Source organism: Equus przewalskii, chromosome 1 (assembly GCF_037783145.1).
Source record: "Equus przewalskii isolate Varuska chromosome 1, EquPr2, whole genome shotgun sequence".
NCBI lineage: Eukaryota > Metazoa > Chordata > Mammalia > Perissodactyla > Equidae > Equus > Equus przewalskii.
The window spans coordinates 55,836,634-55,858,909 of NC_091831.1; the positions used below are offsets into that span (position 1 = coordinate 55,836,634).

The 22,276-nt window shown below is 35.2% G+C and overlaps 2 protein-coding genes across 31 annotated transcripts in view; one reads left to right on the forward strand and one right to left on the reverse strand.

Annotated features, from left to right (window-relative positions):
* LRRTM3 (leucine rich repeat transmembrane neuronal 3) overlaps positions 1-21,330 on the forward strand; it is a 170,316-nt gene extending 148,986 nt beyond the window's left edge. Inside the window, exon 3 of the mRNA XM_008529418.2 lies at positions 17,742-21,330. Coding sequence (XP_008527640.1) covers positions 17,742-17,951 — 210 coding nt within the window. The 3' untranslated portion in view covers positions 17,952-21,330. The remainder of the gene's footprint in view (positions 1-17,741) is intronic.
* Positions 1-22,276, reverse strand: part of CTNNA3 (catenin alpha 3) — a 1,517,748-nt gene that overhangs the window by 1,005,529 nt on the left and 489,943 nt on the right. The gene's annotated exons all lie outside the window — the stretch shown is intronic.

Here is a 22,276-nt window from a genome sequence, read left to right on the forward strand (position 1 = left end):
CATGATGTGCCTCCCTGTAAGACTAGTTTCATGTGCTTTTCCTCCATAATCAACATCAAAATTTATAATATATTTGTGTGACTATTTTTTAACGTGTATCCCCTTACTATAATACATATTTTTATTTATTTACTGATCCCACTTGCACCTAGGACAGTAGCTGGCACATAATACATGTTCAGTGATCATTTATTGGATGGATGAGTGAATTAATACAGAAGAAAGAAAGGGGGGGAATGGAGGGGTGAAAGAGTAAGAGTGCAGGAGTGATTTATAATATAAAACTCATCAAGAGCTTAGAAAGTTCCATTTCAGGCTTATCTGTTAGATTGGATACTTGTGAGCTAATTGGAGATACACTAGGTCATAGACCAGGGTCACACTCTGACCAAGTTGATCTGAACTATCCAAGTCAGTTTAAAGGCTTTCCCTCAAGGGTAACGACGACATACAAGAGTATCTTGGAAATGCCATATAAAAGAACAGCATTTTCAGACTTTTTGCTGCCTGAGCTCAGTAAACACTCTAAAATGGCATGAAGAGCAACTTTTCCCTAATGCAACTCCAAATCGTGAAAGACTCATGTGTACTTCCGAGACTCTATAGCTACAGTGCCTACCAACTGGCCAATATACAAAGTAGACAGCCCTAAAGCACGATTACTTTAAAGCCTGATTGCTATACAGTTTGCATGTGTGCATTTGTGTCAAAGGAGGTGAAGGAGGAAATGATCAGCAGGGAAGTGATTGAGGGAGATACCGACAAAATTTTACTCCCTTTAAATTATTTAGGAAAACAGAATCAAGACAATTATTGTGGCTTGTGAGTTTTCTTCTGACGTCTTCTTAACATCAGAATCCTCAATATTCAGAGTGAGGCGGGCAGGCCAAACACAATTATGAGAGTGCAAAGGCAGAGAGAGATAGAAAATGCCAACGGCATGCAGTAGAGCACTTCATTTGATTATGTGACTTACGACATTGGTATAATTTGGCTCCCATTAAGAGTTTTCTGAAATTAGTTTCTAAGATACTCTTAATCCACTTCAACTAGAACCTACACCATGAATTAAAGCCACCAATAATTCATAAGATTTGGGAGGACAAGGCATAATCCATATTTATAAGTTTTAGAGACAAGATTTGCATTCCCAGTTTGGTTCTCTCATGCTCTGCTGGTCGTATTTTTTTGTGTGTAGGGATATATGCGAGGTTGATTCATGAGGAGATGTTGTGCATAAGAAAGCCTGCTTTATAGAACAAGGGGAAGAATCCTAGGAATTGAAGAAACCGCCATAAATACAGATACCATGTCCATGGCCCAGCTTGCTGCCAGCTTTCCATGATAGGTACAGAAGGAACACAGCGATAGAGCAGGACCTAAATCTAAGATCCAGAAGATGTGCAATCTCAGGTAAAGCTTGTATATCTGGAAAGTCCCAAGGAATACAATAAATCTACGAATATCTCCTCAGAACGGGGCAAGACAATAGAAAAAGCAATGTAGTTGCTCTCAAGCATCTATGATATAACTAGGAAGATAAGACATAACTCACCGTCAAATAGTCACTAACATACAACAGCCTGTAGGAAGCACCAGGGGAGGAGTAAAATAAAAAATTGCTACAATTCAGAGAAGGATGTTTGGAGAAGTGTTGTTTTTGTTTTTCCGAAGGCTTCATACAGTAGGTAGAATTTAACCTGGCTCCTGGTAGGATCCAGAGAGGCAGGGAAGAGGTAGCAAGAGGAAACCAGGATGATTGACAGCCCTGAATGCTTGCTTTTCTTTATAAAGGGTCTTCTTCTCTCAAGAAAAAAAAAAAAAATCATCCATGTTACATAAACTAGTAGATTGCTTTGCAGGTTAGAACATTTTCTGCTGGATTAGGTTTTAAATTAAATTTTTCCACTTATCTTACAGCATCTTTTCGGGGGCGGAAAGAGAAGCATCAGCAGGTTAATTTCTACCTTTCACAGAGATTTTGCTGTTTATGATTTAAAACAAAACTACTGAAGTATGGAACAAAATTGTGGAAGCCAGGAATACATTTGGAGAAACTGATGTTAATGAAAAAAACTGAACTACTTATATAATTCCCACTTAGAGGTTTTATTGTTAAGTTTCAACATCAGAATAGATCTGCTGGGCTGGCCCAGTGGTGTAGTGGTTAAGTTCACATGCTCCGCTTAAGCAGCCCAGGGTTCACAGGTTCAGATCCCAGGTGTCGACCTATACACCGCTTGTCAAGCCATGCTGTGGAGGCATCCCACATACAAAGTAGAGGAAGACTGGCACAGATGTTAGGTCAGGGACAATCTTCTTCAAGCAAAAAGAGGAAGATTGGCAGTGGATATTAGCTCAGGACCAATTTTCCTCACCAAAGAATAAATTAATTTAAAAAACTGCACTTTAAAAAAATAGATCTGCAGACACAAATTTTTTTTTTCCTCAGACAGGAAATTATTATTATTTATCATTCTTATGCTTAAGCCTGCTCACTGATGTTTAATCAGTAGGCATTGTCTTCCTCATTTTATAGATGTGCATAAAAAAGGCAAAGTAACATGCCTAAAGCTGAGCCATAAATCAGTATCCTATACTAGAATTAGAATTCTCAGTCCTTTTTATTTAGTTGGATATTTGATATTTGAATTATGATACTTTCCAGTAATAATCCAACCATTCTAATAATGTCCAAATGTTTCTCTCTCCTTCCTTCAGTTCTGATAGAGAGCTTATTAATTTTTGAGCACTTCAATTTGATTGCATCTCAAATACAGATTAATGTAGTAACAAATAATAATTATTGGAAAAATGACTGTTGGCAGAAGGATTTAAAAAATGCTTAATTCTCTGAGCTCATCTCAGCTGTATATTGAACAGTGATATGAGAGTGACCAGCAGTGAACTTTGTAGTAAAAGAACAGGGGACATGATGGAGTGCTTCAATTGATGAGGAATAATATTATAATCATCCCTTTCATTTACTGAGAACTCACTACTCCAGAAAACACACACATACTATCTCCAGTGCGAACAACAAAACTACAAGGTAGGGATTGTTATATCCATTTAACAAACACTAATATTGTGGCTCAGAGAGGTTAATTAACTTGCTTAAGATCACGCCCCTGGTAAGTGATTTAGATTGACCATTTCTTTCCATCCACACTCGAGTATCTGGTATCTGACCTCAGGCCCTCATCATTTCTTATCTACTATTTTGATATAGTCTGATAACTCTATGTATACCTGTTGCTGCTCCTCTACATGTATCACTTGCTCCTGCCATTTTGAGTCGTTGAGTCCCCTGGACCAGGCATGCTGTCTCATGTCTCTGTGCCTCTGCCTGGAATGGTCTTCCTGCTTGTCTCCAAGTGAGTTCCTATTCTTTCCTCAAGGCTCAGCTCAGAAGTCTCTCTGAGGCCTTTCCTGACCCAGACTAGCAAAGCTGATCACGCCTTCCTCTGAGGCCAGGGCATAGCCCCATTCAAGGCTATGTTTCCATCATGTCACCATAATGTTTACATCATCGATCCCTCTGAGAGAATGGGAGCTCCTTGAAAACAGGAACCATGATTCAACTATCCTTGAATTACCAGTACCTATCACAGTTCCTGTGAAATAGACAGGAACACTTGTACTACCTTGGTTAGAAGTTTAAGCTAGAGCCAAAGTGATTGCAGATGACACAGAGTATGTTAATCCTTCTCCCATTACAATGTCACTGAGATTGCAGTCAGCAGTCTCAAGAACCAAAAAGATTTTCTCCTCAATGCTATGGAAAAAATTTTTAAAAATTACAAACCAGAGAATTTTCATGCTATATTTTAGTTAAAAATTCGATCAGTTACTCCTTCATTTGCTGTTCATTTCCCCTGTTACGTTTATTAATTTTCAGAGATATTAGTTGGTTTGAACAACTGCTTGCTCCCTTATAGTCCATCTGTGCTCTCTTCTCAATAATGCATTGAAGTCATAAGGGCTGGATTTATTGCCTCGGTGATTTCCATGGCACAAATTGTGATTTCACTACAGCACTGAGCAGAAGGGAGAGCTAATGGGCGAGGCAGAAAATGCTTAATCAATATCACTCGCGGCATAAGTTTAAAACCCTAAACCCCCAAGCAGATTTTGAAAAGGGCTACACTCAAGGCCCAAGTCTTTAAAAATGCATTCACTGCACCATGAAGTTGGGAAGCATTTCCTCTCCTCCTCAGTTCTCAATTACGCCACAGGCCTCTTAGGGATGCACTGAGTCTATGAGCAGCTCAGCTGGCCCAGAGGAGAAGAAATCCTTGAATGAGGTGGGAATATATTATTTCCAGAAAAGGACTTTCCTCCCCAAAATACATGCTTCTTTTCAAAGATAAAATAAAGCCCCTATCCTGCAACAGCATAGAGAAGAAAACTTCAGAATTTGAGTGCTGACAGAGATCTGAAAGGTTAGCTATCAGCCCTAGAACTGGTGGAAGCACCCTCTAACCCGGATAATCCAGGGATGGACCACAATATTATGAGTCAAGAAAAAAACTATCAGATTTCGGTAACTAGGAGACATCCACCTCCTAAATTAATTAAGTGCTCTTGAACAGGAGCATACCTAGGATGCTGAACCAGGCAGGTATTTCTTCTATAGTCGTGCATTTCAACAGAAGCCACCTGTGCCTTCTGAAAAGAAGGCAGGTGTGCACCTGAGGATCAGGAGGAGCGAGTATGATCAGGGGACTGCTAAGCATCCTGGTATAAATACTTCTGCATTATTAAACTTCTTGAACTTTGAATCCCTTTAAATACCCACAAGAGCCATCTAATTTATTAGAGAGAGATTTTTCCCTTCTTCAAAACCATGTTGCTAATGTCCTCAAGTAAAAAGAAAGGGTATAAGATGCAGCTCTAGCACCATGTCGCAACTGCCTTTTAAGGCCACATAGCTGCCTTTTCATTGAACACACTGTGAAGAATAAGCAATCAATGTAAGGATTAGCAAACAGGTCCAATAAATTTTTCAGTGTTCTTTCATGGGACTACCACGTGCTAAAAAGTATAGTCTTATTTTTCCTGCCACTTCTGTCCCTAAGCAGCATGAGCCTATCCCCATTGTGTTACTTTTCATTGACTACCTCAACATAACATTTCAACAATGTCTTTGGAATTTAAACCGCACTTGAATTATATGTGAAATGCTCTTATTTTCTGGAATATTTTTGTTCTGAGTTTATGTTTTTAATTTTCCCTTTAGAAGATGTTAAGAAAACCCCGATTATTCAGACACTAGACAGTGATTACAGCTCAACAATAACGACCTAGTATACTTATTAAGAAACTGTGCAGCTTTCCTCCTACCCTGTCACTTATATGAGTCTCAATATCATGTCCCATAATAAAAAGTTATGAAATCTTTAAAAATAAGCCAATCAAAATACATTAGCTCTCTCCATAGACATTTGGGATGGTTTTCATTACATATTTTTAAGAGTTTATTTACCAAAGCTACAAACATTTTATTAAAATGTAAGCAACTGAAACAAATAAAAAAGCAAAGCATAGAAGAATAAAAATGAAAGGTAAGAAAAATGTAATCAGTTCTCTATTAAGATGAGAGACAGACATGGTAAATTCAGTTGGGAATATAATCGTTTTTCAAGGTCAATGCCAGATCAAAGAAAAGTTGCCTTGTTTTGACAAAATTTCTCAGGGAGAGGATGGAATTAGGGCCTCCAGTGTTTCCTTATAAACAACCACGAGAAAAGCCTTCTCTCTTTGCATCTATACTCACAACTAGTCTTGTTTACTGATAAAAGCTCAGAGATAGCAGGCAATCTATCCTCATATCTATTGCTCCGTGAATTGTCCTCAAATGTTTGGCACAATTCTGTGCCTGGAGTGAGAATTCTACAAATTCATATGAGCAAGGAAAGGTAACAGGAAGAAAATGCTCCTAATGGGAAAAAGGTCACTAACCATTACATATTTTATGTATATATGTATATATATATACACACACATACATATATCATACTTATACACATAAAATATATGTGTATAGTACAAACTATAAATTATATATAATATACTATATTTATATATAATATGCTTATATTATGTCATAATATCAGAACCACATTAATAGAATTTAAAACTAAATCTGAAGGGAGACAACCAGATATTAAGAGTATATTAATTTAAGTATTAATTTATAATTCTATTCTAAGGTTCATTCAAGTAAGAAGGTCTTCTTTAGTAGCCAAGAGAAAATAAAAAATTATTTTGACTCGTTGGATTAGATTAGATTTCCTAACACTTGCATTAGACTTCCTTAATCGCATATTTTTGCAAGATCCATTATCAGTTCTTACTTTCAAATCTTGATACTTTGATAACAGATACTTTAATACCTTGGTAATAGATTCTTTGATACTAGATACTCAAATAATAGAATGAAAAATGTTGAATTGCTAATACTATCCATCATGGTATAAGATTAAACTTTTTCACAGAAAGCCTATATTCCAGAGAAAATCTACCTGGAGTATATGTCTATAAATTAGTGTTCATCCTTTTCTTCATCACTGATCTTATATCATTCAGGTTATTGATCAGCAGTATAAATTATAGGACCTAACAATAATGAAACAGTAGTAAAAAGTCTTACATAAAACTTCCTTGTATTATTTATATTTGTATTTTGTATATCACTGAATGTCCAGCTCTGCTAAAAGAAGCTAAAATATATTCTCTGAGTAGAGCATCCTGATGTTAGTGAAGATTGTTATGCCAACTCAGAATTAAGTTTTACTGCCCAAATATGGCCTAAGACATTTTGATTTTTTAAATTGCACTTGATGTCTACTTTGAACTGTGAGATGAAACCAAATCATTATGTTGTTAATGAAACAAGGTGGACCATTAAGAAATAACACCTCATATTTTTCTTTAGTAGTTTATTTTTAATTATTTTGATCAAGCTCATAATTGAAAAAATATTACCTGCATATATACACGGCTAATCACATAACACTGATCAAACGTACAACCACTTAAGTTGTTCATTATTACTAAGAAACTAAAGACAGACATACTGTACCCTATGAAGGAAAGTAACAGAAAATGACAATTTGTGAATGCCAGGTGTAACTATGAAAAAAAAAAAGAGTAAAATTAAGAGTGAGACAATATAGGTAAAACACGGAGAAGAGCTAGATACTCCCCACCCCCAACATCACTTCCAATCCATCCAATGATGGTCACCCCTCATATAATCGATGTTTGCCAGCACAATTTAGAAGCTGATCTTTATTTAAATGTCATCAGGAAGTGTTTTACTGTATTATAATAAAAGTTATATTGCCAGGACCTACCTTTTTAAAGTTCACAATATGAGTGTCATATAAAAATTCGAAATAACAAATTAATCATTATTATTATATTAACAAATAACAATTACATTATAGTTATAATTATTATATTAATAAATTGTTAGTAATAAATTACATTAACTGTATATGTTAGTTCATCCTTATTTGAATATATCATACCTCATTACAAGCATAAGTATATAAATATAAACTTTATCTGTGAGAAGTAGTTCTATTTCCTGTCAGTCTTTCCACTAACAAGAATTTTCAAAATTTTACTAAATACATAAGCCTGTAAAACCCCTAAGAAGTCTTTATTCTGTAGCGAATTTGCAGTCTAGATAGATAGATAATGTTAATACAAATGAAATAATGGCAATATGCAAATAAGAGCAAGCTGGCCAGCTCAAACCTGCTATTATCTATATAAAGCCTCGCAGCAAAAGCAGGGACCTTTCCCTCCACTCCCACCACATCCTACACATGGTTCCACCCACCCAGGAAAACACTGTTACAGCTGCTTGCTTGTGAAGCCAGGGAATTGGTTTTGTTCACTCAGATTCCAAGAGTGCTCAATAATGGATGGATGGATGGACGGATGGATGGACAGATAGAAGGGATAGTACATATTGATACTTATCTGTATATAAATTCTGAAGAAATTCATAGCAGGAGCTCATCCTTACAGAATCAAATTCATCTGAGGTGTTTTCATGAAGGAAGTGTTATTGGAACTAAATTTCCAAATGTGGGATTTTTGTGCAACTTAGCAGATGTATATAGAATATCATCTCATTTACTTCAGAGAGAATGTCATCCCAAATTTGAATTAATTTAATAATAAAGTTGAAGAGAAACTCAATGCTAATCAGCAAATAGTCACATCTTTTGAAAGCCTATTTCTTTGGAAGCCAGCTACTAGGATTCAAGGAATCCTGAGGTGCTGTCCTGTAGGTCCTAGAAGGAATGAGAACACCTAAGAAGTTGGGATACAGCTCTGTAGACCAGGCATGTCGGAAATGCAGAGGCTGTTTTACGAAGAATGCCAAAACTATAATAAGCTAGTAGGGAGGAAAAACCCAGTTGGAAAGCAAGTAGGATATCAGAAATCACGACAGAAAACCAAATATAAATGCCAATGTTCAGGAAAATCCCCTATAGAGCGTCTCTATGAGACTAAAATGCCCTGTCAGTCATAGGCAGAGAGCTCTTTTCACCAGCTCCTTCTGCAGCAGTACCAAACACTGTTATTTGTTGTTTGTTTTGTAGTGTTTAATATAATTGGTGATTTTCACTCTCACAGCTTTTACACAAACCTAGATTAAAAATATCAACTGCTGTATCACCATTATAAGATACTTAAGTGGATTATTTTAACTACAATGTCCAGGAAAAAGAAAAATGAGATTGTTTTCAAGCTGATTAGCGACTGCACCTCATTGCACAGCAGTTTGAAGAAACAGATTTGGAAACATAGCATCAAGATTAGTGGGACCTTTGAGCCATAGTCTCAATTTGGGTCCCATCACTTTACCTGGCAACAGTGCCAATTTAGCGGGCATGGGGCTGTGCAGCAAGATTTGCATGTAAATGAAAACAGTTTGGGGCATTTTGCTTTGCCTCAGTAAAAGAGAAACATCACTTTTCATTGGCACTACAAAAATAAAACAGAGGTGAACACAGAAGTATCCAGGGCAGCGTCCATTGCTGGGAGAGCTAATTTGGCCGGTGAGCCCAACTCTTGGAGATCATGGGCTCTGCTTCCAGGTAGCACTAAAGGATTTGAAAAATGCAGGTGTGGAAGGTATTACAGGACAAAGCACAGACATAACATTCTGAAATTTACAGGAGGACAATCACCAAATTAAGAATAATTATTTTATTTTTAATATCTTTTTTAAAGTTTTGTATGTTTCAAATTTATAACAAATATTTTCTTTAACAAAATATATTACAAATTTAAAACAAAAACTAGTAACAAAAATTTTTTTAAATAATTAAAACAAAAAATAAAGAAGGATCTTAAACACTATAATGCAGTGCTATGTGCCTCTTCATTAGTGTGGATTTTTGAAAATTCGTTGTAGCCCTCTACCTCTATCTTGGAATCATAATGGCCTGGTTGTGACATCATTAGACTTTAACAGATGATCTCAGTCATATAGTTCCCATGAAACCCAGTCATCCTGGGTTGAAGGTTTTTAATTTCTTCTCAGACTATACTAAGTACCCCTTACTCTACCACTTCATTCATTCATGTTTTCATTCATTCAGTAAATACATATTTGCTGCTTCGTATGTTTAAGAGATCTTGTGAACCAATATAAGGCATAGAGAAATGTGGTTGTTCATAGATTTTTCCGCTCAAGAAGGTTATGGTCTAATATAAGATATAATGTATGCACAAATAAAGACCATAGAAGACAGAATTTCAAAATATACGCACCATGAAAGTAGTATTGATCAAACTACCTTGATAATTCAAGGAAGAGAGAGAGCAAGAACAAGAGCGAATGAATGAGGGAGTGAATGGAGATGACAACTGGGGAGAAAAGAGACACTCTTCCCACATGAAGTTCTCTCTCTTCCATTTGCTAAGTGTGTGTGAGAATGGTTTACAGTCTGTCCAGAATCCTTGAGGACAAGGAATTGGTGGATCTTCAGCACCCAGCACAGCACCAGGCCAAGAAAAGGCCTTCAGCAAATGACTGTTGAAATGAATGAATTCATGAAAGAATATTTCTATTTGGTTTTGTAGACAGTAGCATGTGAATTTATGAAAACAATGTATATAGCCAACCCCTATTTATTTCTTGTTGCAAAACTGAAATAGAAACAAACTGTTTTGTAAAGAACAAAATACATTCACAAGTGGCAATATTATTTAAATATTTAGGATACAGTTTTTAAAAATTGCAAAGACAAAGGGACCAGCTTTTATGACTCTCCCTGTTACATAGATGAAGTGGGGCCACTACTGAGATTACAAATTTGCAAGACACACATAAACCTACTAAAATCCAAGATATTTTTTTTACTCCAGATACACTTTGGTGCAAGGAGAACTATGACCTTTCAAACAGAGCTCAATTTTTTTTTCACTTTATGATTTCACTTTGAAGTAGTTCACTGTAAGATACTTTTCACACAAAAGGCACTAGAAGAATTACTATCCTCCTGCAAACAATGCTTTCTTTCACATTACTCTCAAATAACAGACACTTGTAAATTTTCAACAGCACATTGAGTTCCTGCCTCCTTATCCTGTACTTGTGATCTCAAAGTATCAATTGTTACTTTTGTAGCAACTCAGCTCTTTAAGAAAATACCAAAATTAAGTATTAAGGCCTGGATTACATCTAAAAACTTAAAAGTATAAAAAAGTTTAGGGGCCAGCCCGGTGGCATAGTGGGTAAGTTCGTGTGCTCTGCTTCAGTGACCTGGGGTTCATGGGTTTGGAGACATACATGCCACTCATCAAGCCATGCTGTGGCAGCATCCCACATACAAAAAATAGAGGAAGATTGGCCCAGATGTTAGCTCAGTGACAATCTTCCTCAAGCAAATAAACAAATAATTTTCAAAAATTAAAGTATAAAAAGTTTTGCTTTTGTTTTTGAGGAAGATTAGCCCTGAGCTAACTACTGCCAATCCTCCTCTTTTTGCTGAGGAAGACTGACCCTGAGCTAACATCCATGCCCATCTTCCTCTACATGTGGGATGCCTACCACAGCATGGCTTTTGCCAAGCGGTGCCATGTCCACACCCAGGATTCAAATCGGCGAACCCTGGGCTGCCGAGAAGTGGAACATGCAAACTTAACTGCTGCGCCACCAGGCCGGCCCCAAAAAGTTTGTTTTTTATGTTTAAAAGTAGTATAACGTAAATTCAGGATCTTAATTAAGTACTTTCTGAAACTATTTTTGTAAATAAATTACTAGTAGAATCAAGATAAGTAAAATTAATGATCCAACAGTGTGTTGTACTCTCATGAATTAACCATTAGAATGCTAGAGAGTTCCAAGAGATAGATTGCTCTTCAAACAAGTAAATCAGTTTCAAAGTAAAATATATTATCTCTGTGGGAGAGTCTACAAAAGTAAATATTGAATCATTTCTCAGCAATAATGACTCTTACTGATAAATCTGGAGAATAACATTATTTACAAGCAAGAAAGATGGCTAGTTTGTTTTGCATGCACAAAAGATGAATGATATAGTTAGTAGAATCAGCCAATCAGAGAATAGTTTATGTATACATACATGTATACACAAACAAACACGTGTGTACATATGTATATACACACTGTATTCTGATTGGTTGATATATATTGTATAGTATATATATTGGTCGATACATACATACATATATATATATGTATGTATGTATCACCCTATACACATACTCAGTAGCTTGGCTCCCAGCTGACCCCATTCATGCCTTCATTCACTTTGTTGCATTACATGTCTAGCTCCCTCACTAGCCTATGATTTTGCCAGAGCACAGAAATTATGTCTTCTTCATATTTGTTTCTCCACTAGACCAGTCCTGCTTTCCCTCAGCACCTACCTATAACTTTTTTACATACAGAAAGAAATCAAAACAAGTATTCTTTAATACAAAACAAAATAACCTACAGATTGATCGAGGTTTCTAACTTTTTGCATCTTTTGTTAAAAAGAAAAGCCAACATACTTAATTGGAAATATTTCTACCAATTTCCAAGTCAACATAGAAATTTATCTTTAAACTCCCTAATGTTCTCTCTAAACAATCTTAACACAGATTTGTACCCGGTAATATATGTAAGGTTTCTGTCCCAATCCAGAATGTTCTTCAGATTAGACTCTTCTCCTTCCAGTTTTTATTGGCCAATATGAGTTTAGTAAGCAGCAGAGAGCTCTGATTTTGAGCTGTCACCATCTACCCACATCATGAATTCCTGATAAACTATATGTTTCTTTCCTGAGGACCCAATGTGCAAAGCAGGTCATAAAGGTAGAGGGTAGCATAGGATATCACAGTGTTCGCCCTTCTGGAAATAAGATCCAAATGTTGAGAATTGGTGTTTAAATAGTATCAGACACATATTGTAGGCTCCAAATCCAGTATGAATTAGATAAAGTGAAAAATTGGCAGTAAATCATAGTAGTTAATAAGCCTGGCAACCACTTCTGCAACTCACCAGGTAAGGGATTTTAGACTAATTACTTAAACTATCTAAGTCTCAGTTTGCTCAACTGTAAAATAGGGATAATTATATTTATTTTACAGTAGCCTTGGGAGGTTTAAATAAGATAACCTAAGTCGGGCATGTAGCATAGTACCTAGCACACAGTAAATGCTCAGTGAATGATAGTGATGATAATGAGGGTGATATTAGAGACATGTCCAGGCAGGTGTTGACCGAGAGATGAAACAAATGCCCACAGCTGCTCAGGTGGCTAGGCAGAGAAACCACTGCAGGAATCCTCAAGAAATTAACATAGGACCTATGGTAACAGGTAGGCAGACTTTGAAACTCTGCAGAGAATCAAGCTGCAGTGTGATAACTGCTTACTCTACTTCTCCTCATGTAACACTTACGTTTTCTCAACTGTCTCAATACTTGGAAACCAAAATAGTGATTAGTAATACAATTTTCAAGATGGGACTCAAGCCAGTAGGAAAGCTATTTTCCATCCAGAGATTCTTAATACTACTCAAATAATACCAAAGAGGCAGCTTCCTATTTTGATGATAGGTAAAACTACCAGCCTGTAAACAAAGCTCATGTTTGGTAGGACTGAAACAAATGTTGCTAACCAATCCCCAAAATGCATCAAATTGCAAAAACCCTAGCAAACCAAGTCTAGGCTTTAAAATCAGCGTATATAACAGAAACAGAAAGTAGAGGCATCAAGATGCACAAGAATAAAGTTTTTAGCAAGTGCAGTTCTAAAAACTTAAAACAATTCTTTAAGTAAATTGAGAACTTTACAGGCAGTGGTGTGATATATACACACATACATACGTGTATATACATATATACAAGTATATATGTATGTATACTCACATATATCTGTATGTACATACAAAATAATGTATTTAAGGAAGCCAATTTCCCAGAATAAAGTATATTTCAAATCCCACTTCTTTCCAAAGACAGAGCAATGCTTCAGACATGACAAAAAAAAAAAAGAAAACAAAAGAAAAAAGCATTCACTATTTTCTACATGTTGAGTACATTTAGTTAGATAAAAATATAGTTAATCTTCTCCAGAAATGAACTTACAAATGTCCACTTTTATTTGCCACTCTACTGGTTAGGGAGACCAGTCATGCAATCACTAAGGTAAACAAGGTGATATTTTGAGCCAAGATAGTGGCAACGGAGATGAAAGAATCGGGTACATGCGAAGGACACATGTCATTGATGTCAATAAATAACTGGCAAATAAAGAGACATTTGGAGCAAGGGACAGCGAGGAGGTTGACTTAAGGCAAAGCTGACTTAACTTGGTAAGTGTTCCCCATAACAAAACAGGGACCACGGGAAGAAGAACCAGTTTGGATCCAGAGATGATAAACTCAGTTCGAGACAAATTTAGAGACATTAGAGAAATGGTATTAGTTTGAAAAATATTATAATGCTTGTTTCTTACTTTATATATTAATAGAAAGAAATAAACTCAATTGAAAATTCATTGAGTTTAGTAGATGAAAAACAAAAGTAAGATATTAGGACTGAATTACAACATAACATGGAGAAAGATATGTCTTGATGGCAATAGGGCTACATCTCAAATAATGAATTCCTGCATGAGGCAAGACTGTTTCTTTCACTATATACAGATTATTGAAAAACAAGAGCTACAAAAACCCTAAAGTATCATCCTGTAAACAACCTAGAGAGGCAGAATACTTGCTAGATAACATTTGGCCTTATAAAAAGACAGTAACTAGTGTAGTAGAGTCATAATTTTTCCTCAGGGGAATTTCCTAAATAACGGGTCGGCTACTACCTCTCATCATTAGAATACCATACAATGATTTCTTAGCTCAGACTCTAGAAGATATTGCTTTCTGGGGAGTAAGTCTTCATATCCCTGGATCTCTATGAGTTATGCCTTAAGAACAACTACTTCATCTGGAAAACACTGACCTAAAGGATTGAAGGAAATCATAAGTGACTATAAATAGGAGGTTATCATGTTAAAATACACCGAACGAAACTGTTCTCTCTCAGAAAGCTGTGACGAAAAGATTCCATGGACACTTTAAATAGAGCCGTCTAACAAAAGGCCTGAGAAGCAGAGCCTGATTAGTTTTAAATCCCCCACTGCCCTTTCTGGAACCATTCTGAGTAGCTAGTTAGACTCTTACAGTTGCTGTTCGTTTTCGTTTTATAAAACAACATATTTGGGCCATCTTCAGGTAGGTTAACTAAGAGATTTATTGTCCAAAATGGGACTCTAAGAATAAACTGGGACTGTCCTGTTGAACATTCTATCCATAGGAGAGAGCATGGCTGTGTGCCTCTCCTGCTTCAGCATATTACTATAAATCAGGTAAAAATGGAGAAAGGGACAGGGACAAAGACAGAGAGAGTGAATAAAGAACACGAAGGTCAGACGGGAAAGAGAAGAGAAGACAAAAAAGCACAGGGTCACTAGATGATTATGTGAGGAAGGAGAAGAGGCTGCTTCATGGACTTGGGGACAAGAAGGGATTCACATGGATCGTATCTGAGCCTCACAGTGTTTGTTTGATGGTAGCGGAAAGCCTCTTCATCGCTACCCACCATATATCTATATAGACACACACATATATACGTAATATATTATATCTGTGCATATAGATATAGTATATCTACCTAACATGTCTTATGTAGATAACAAATATGTAACAGTTGTCCAAAATCAACGCATCACAAAATTTGTATTTTCTATACCTGATTTAAATGATGTTGAAATCATAAGTAATTGGCTATAAGATCATACCTATATGTGTATTTTTGTATATACTTATATATTGTATAAATATATATATGTCAGTATATGTGTGTATTACTATAAATACACATGTGAAAATATTCAATGCTAATTCTTAGATTTTCAAAATCATTTAAGTCAACATAGGAAAAACTACTGTGATGCTGTATTCAGATATGGTTAGCTGTTCAATTCTGCTTACTGATACATCTTACTATGTTATTTTCTTGATATTAAGATGTCATCAACTTTAAGAATCATTTTCAATTGCAGGGAAAGAAATACATCCACATTGATTAAAAGTAGCATCCCAATTTCAGAAACATTCAAATGTGAAAAATATGACTTGACATTTAAAAAGTATAACCATGGAGTTAGGTGTTTTAAAATGAGACATATCCAAAAATAAGAAACTCTCCAAAGAAAATACATGGAATTTTTTAATAAATAAAGAGAGCTAACTACCTAACTGATATGGTTCAATTAGGACTTCCACTCTGGGTACCAGCAGCCTCTAGATAATAAACCAAGCAGAAAATTGTGTATACACACCCACCCCCCACCCCCGAATAAATGTGTCATGTTTTATTATTTTTCATAAATTGTCACTATAGAAATTATAAATTATTCACTGTAGAGTTAATTCCAAGTAAGCCGAGAATGATATAGCATATATAAAGCATACGTTTCCATGACAAATGAGAAGTATATGAAATCCTACAGATATATGACCCATAACACATTATAGAGCATTGATTTCCCAAAGGCTAATGTACAACTCATGTACCTAATAACAACTCTATTTTCATTCTGTCCCAGAACTCAAACCTATTCATGCTGCACACTTACTTTTGCATAATAATATATTTTAGTTATCTAAGCCATTTCATCTGTAACAACAAGAATCCTTACTTATTTTAAATGAGCATCTCTGGAGACATCCTATTATTTCCTTTATGATTTTTCAGTCACTATGACCATTTTTTAAAGTATATGATGTCTTTTATTCAGACATCAGATAACTGCATGCTTCAGATAAAAAGAATAAAAATCCACATAAATAGGAAGAGTTACTTGGGAATTTAATTTGATGAACTAGATTACATTTCTGTCTCTGAGGACTAAACCCTACACATTTGATACATTAAAATGTTCATATGAAAAACAATCTCAAAAGAAGTGAATACTTTTATTTAAGAGAAAACGAGAAGATATTTGCTCAACTAATTTTTATTGAAGGAGAAATCAATATAACTAGAAGGGTAGGAATGGAAAGAAAAGACGCCAAGAGGGTTCTTAGGCATGGAGAAAAGATGGAGAAAGTAAAGGAGGGGTGAATAAAAGAATAAAACCTAGACATTCCATTGTTCGTAGCTTTGGGCTCTAATCTCAGCTAAGATCAGAAAGGAATTTAATCCGATGTGCTCAAATAGAAATATATTTTATCCATTCACCAAACAAGAATGGTAGAAGTTTTATGCAAGGCAATTCAGCAACATGAATTAGTGGTTAGTATGTTAAACAGAGCCTACTTTTTAGGACAAGTTTTTATCTTATTGAAAAAAAATGGAAATAATCTTTAGACTTTGACATCTGATTACATTTCAGACTATCCTTTGTAAGATGCATGTTTCCCTTCTGCTCACAATGGTCACTCTTGCTCTTTTCCTCATATATTTAGAAATTGCTTTCTTTCATTAAGCTGCAATTAGCAAGAGAATTCCTTCATCGTATATATCACCGGTTCCTTCAAACCAGTATCATCCTTTGATGCTTTTCAGACCTTCATAGGAGCCAGCGATTCTTCTGGGCATTGTCTAAACCCTAAATTTTAGATATATGGACCAAATTACAGACATTAATGTTTCGAAGAATCCTCATAGTGAAATAAATATTAAGAAGTGATGGGATAAGAAGAGCCAGAAGGACTTGCCTAGATAATTGTCTTCTGCAGTGGTTCTCAGAGTGTGATGGGGCTGGGAGTGGAGTTGAAGAAGGGGGAGGTGATTTTTATGCATGATAAAGTTTGAGAACCACTGTTGTATTGTATTCCAATACCATACATAACCGAATAATAGCTTTCTTCCTTCTAAAACCACAATTCTATCCCAGTGAGGAAAGCATTTTTCTGACTCTTGGAATAAAGCCTTTAGCACTTTCAGAACTACTTGGGCTACTATTTATCCGAAGGTTCTAGATAAGAATTGAGCAGTTTCATCCTGGGCTTTCAAATGTTTGCATTGTGCTTACTACTGGGAATGAAGGACATTAGTGGGATAATGTGGCGACACTTGAGCTACAAATGTAACCATAGAGGTTAGTCAGGTCAGCAATTCACAGTCTCCAAATCTTACTCCCCAAATTGTCTGTCTTTTTATAACTGACTTTTCTCATGTCATTTTTTCCCAGATACCTTTATCAATGAATGTGTCAACCTTTCTGGCATACGACCAGCCCACAATAAGTTACTGTGGGGTGCATCATGAACTTCTCTCTCATAAGTCCTTTGAAACGAATGCACAGGAAGATACGATGGAAACACACCTAGAGACTGAGCTGGACCTGAGCACAATCACAACAGCTGGCCGAATCAGTGACCATAAACAGCAGCTGGCTTAACTGGGCTAATTGGTAGCCAAGGTTGCCACCAAACTTTGTAACCTCAAGGACAAAATGAGGAAGATTTGTTCATTGTGGACTCTAAAAGCAAAACAAAACAAATCCCCTGTTAAAATAAACAAAATCCAAGATTGGTTCATGAAATAAAGAAGACATGAATTGTTTCAAGTCTACACTTTGTAATTAGCTAAGTTGTGCAGTATTTTTTTGACTTAAACAGAGTATGACCCTGCAAAAAGAAAAAGAATCTTTTTTTTTCAAAACTCATCCTACCTACCTGTAAAAACTGTACAGAGCTAATGTATTTTTCATATTGTGAAGTTTCAATTATAGAAACAACTGGTATGTACAGTACCATAATTTAATTACATTTTACTTTACAAACTACACATTTCAGTTTCTAAAATTTTAAATTAACAAAAATTATTTCTTGTGTTATTCAGAGTTACTCAGTTTTGTAGGGACTGTTTTGTTACTGCTTTTGTGCCCAGAAACCTTGATTCTAAAATTCTGTGCTGTGCGAAACATGCACGATTTTTATCATGCTTACTGCGTAGAATTTTATCTACTTGTTCCAGAAATAATACATTAACCAAAAAGGGTTTAATTGTTGAGACTTGTAAGAAGTTCTTCAATTACGTAGACAGGTTTTTCTTATAAATGAAAAGAAATCAAAGATTTTTTAACACTTCTCAGACTTAACTGTTGCCTTGAATTACAGCCTAGTTTCTAAGCAGTGAAATGTAATGATAAAGAGGGATATTTTAACAACATATTTCTGAATGAATGACTCATTATTTCATTCTTTTGAGTAACCCATTGTTAAGGGGTGGGGGGAAGCATGGACAAAACATCACTGGAAACAAAGGCCGTAACCACAGCAACAGACTTTGATACACTTAAAAGGTGCAGCTGCCAGTAACAAAGGAAAACTTGTTACATCTCATTATTTTCAGGCCAGGATGGGAGCATAGAGCATAATATTGTACAGTAGCAATTTTTCTCCTAATTAACCCAAAGTGGTTTACTTAAAAATAACCATCAGTCACTGCAAAATATGCCTGGTTTTTAAGACAACTTCTCATTTAGAACTGTGAGGCTATATTTTGGGAACATCTCAAAGGAAATATATGAATTTTTTTGCTTTGTATGTTACATCGATTCTCTCCTAGGGAGAACTCTAAACAGCTACAGCTCATTCAATACACATGTGAGCCATGGTGGAGAACTGTATCACTCAAGCAGACTGTAAACATCCTTACTATGTTCTAAATTGTTTATATTGCCATCCGTACCAAGATTCACCTCCAAATTATCTGAAAAATAACCCAGAGTAATTTGAAACCACCCAGATCATATATTATTCTGAAATTGTATTATAAAATTAATTCAAATCAAATTATGAAAATCTGACTTTTCAGAGGCTGAAATAATCAACTTGTTTCTGTTGTGCTTGACACAGGTTATTGTTTGACAATATTGTTATTTTATCTATGGTATTCACACATTCTTCTATGTGTATTTTTAATATAAAACTACAAGTTTCAATTGCTGTTGCACTAGGAGAAGCGCTTGTTTATGTTGTCATTTCATATTCATGACATCAAAAATAGGTTGAGTATGTCAATCTAAGAGGGGTCGAACACAATCGAAAGCAATGAAGAAAAGAATTTGTAAAAATCAATGTCAAACTTCTCATTTTTTATTTCTTCAAAAGAAATTATATCTACAAAAGTCTGATTTTATGCAGGTTTATCATGGCAAATTTAAAGCAGCTTCAAGAAGAACGAACTTCAAAAACGTAGAGCAAATTTTTGTTGAAAATATATAGTCAGAAAGAAAAACACCAAAATTTTGGAAGAAGCAAACTCTTACTGATTTAAACGAAACTAAATGTCACAGTACTTGTAGCAACCAGTTAGCATCCCAGATTTTGTAACATATTTTGCATAAATTATTTGCTATTCAAAAATTTTGTCATTTTCTTCTAATTTTAATCTTTATTTTTCCAATTTCTAATTTCTTTGCAGTGTATTGTTGTCAAAGTATTCTTAATCCTCTACACGGAGATTTTGCTTTGCACAGTTGGCAAATTTATAGAGTTAATTATAAATCTATTATTTGTGCGTCTGAAATCAGATGCCACATTTTATTTATTATATAAACCAAAATGGCAATTTGCAATTTTTTTTCTCATTAGTTGTCCTTGAAAAGACTCAAACATCTTTTAATTTGGGTATAAAACCATTTTATACCTGTTTCCAGACATTTTCTAATTGAGAAATGATTTTTGGAAATTTTGAGGCTTCAGGAAGCCTCACAAATGTATGTTCTTGATTTCCTGAAGCAAACCACTTTCTTTCTTAAACATTTAAGTTCATCTGAAGTGAATGACTATAAATAGAGCAGCCACCTTGGAACCGTAGCCCTGTGCATCCGAGGACTTCCCACAGTAAAAGCCAAATAAACTAAGAATTTTGAGATTTCTCATATTTGAAATTAAACCCAAAGGATCTTTAACAAGAACAAAAGAAGATGCTGGGCTATTTGCTTCATTTTTATTCTGCCAGTCCCGAGATGTACGGGGGGAGAGGGGGGAGGGAGTGAAAACCTGCTAGGGGAGACAGTGTCTGCAATCTTTATCATATATTTGCAATTTAAATATTTGTGTCTAAAATCCTTACTTTCAACCTATCTTTTCCAGCTTTCAATAATCTCCCATTTCCTCTTCCTAACCACCCTCTCCCCATGTCTCCCTTCCTGTCTATTGCTCACCTATTTAAACAACTGAAATGTTGTGTTTGGAGTTGAAAAATGCAGAATTTCCTTCAACAGCCTGTTAGCAACTTAATGCACAGAAATATGCACTATTTTCTTGAAGTTTTATACATTGTTTCCTAAAAAGAGTTAAATTTGAAAGAAAAAGCTTTCAAAGATAAATACTCCCAAATATCCATGTTGTATTTTAATTTCCAACTTTCCTAACTATATTATAAAATTGTAACAAGAATATGGTAAGTAGATATCCACAGTATAATTTTTAACTGGCCAAAAGTTGAGGGAAGGTTGTCAACTGAAGCAAAAACCGTATAGATGAACAGTCATTAAATAACCAAGTGCAAAGGACAATGTGAAGAAAAACGCTGATAATCTACAGTTACAAAATGCTAACTGGCAATGACATGGCTTGGGTTGCAGAATATTTTCCGTGAATGATTTTATGTGGGAATATTTTTTATAGGAGCAGCATTACTTACACAAATGATAGGGATCTGGGAGCACACTACATAAAGGAGGCAAGAAGATAACCTTTATAACAATGGAGACTGCTTGTCCTATTACTCAGAACGTAATATATAGTTTAAACAAAAAATAAAAAGAATTTTCCTTGTTAAGGAATGCAAATGTTTCCATCATTATGTTCAGGTAGCCAAATAAAAGTTTTTAAGTTTCTTTTTAAAGTCACGTCTTCAAATAAATCTTTCTCAGTGTCAGCTATTAACAAATGATTCTTAAATAGTCTCTTGAATCCACTAGTGTCTCCAGGAACTTTTTATCAAACCCTTGGGCTAACAGTCTCTTCTGTTTCTCTCTGAACTTGCACAAGCTCAAGGTAATGTAATTGGGAAATTACAGTAGCATTTTACCTCGTCACACTATCTGAATATGTAGCAACTATCTAAAACACGCTTTTCTTTTATAATACACGTGGGATTCAAGAGCCAGTAAAATACTCTGTAAGTCACATTTCTACTAAAAACTACCACTACCATAACTGTGATAAAACTATGTTATGAATTTAAAATAATTATTAAATCCAGCAAAGAAAGAAGCTCTGGCATCCTGGATCTAATATCATAACATCTGTTCATTCTGACACCACTACCACCATACAGAAATTTTATCTGAAATATCTAGAGTGATTGTGACTTTGGACAACAAAGATGCTCCTGTTACTGGGTTGAAGATGTGGTGAAAGACAATGAAGAGGACAAAAAGTAACACAGACCAAGAGGTAAGTGAAGGAAATGTGATTTATTATCATTAGATAATCTGTAAGTAATTTTTAAAACTAAGACTAAGAATTAAAATTTACAATAACATTTATGCCATCAAATGTCATCAGTAAAGGCCAATATGGACATTAGGGACATAAAAGCATGCAGATAGTTTTGATAATGATACATATTAAATAGAAAAAAATTAATTCCAACAAAAGAGAGAATATTTAGAATAAAAATTAGTTCAAGAGCTATCACTATTATTTCCCAGAGAGAAATTGAAAAGTCAGAATAAAAGATGCAAACTAAACACCAAATGCTCAT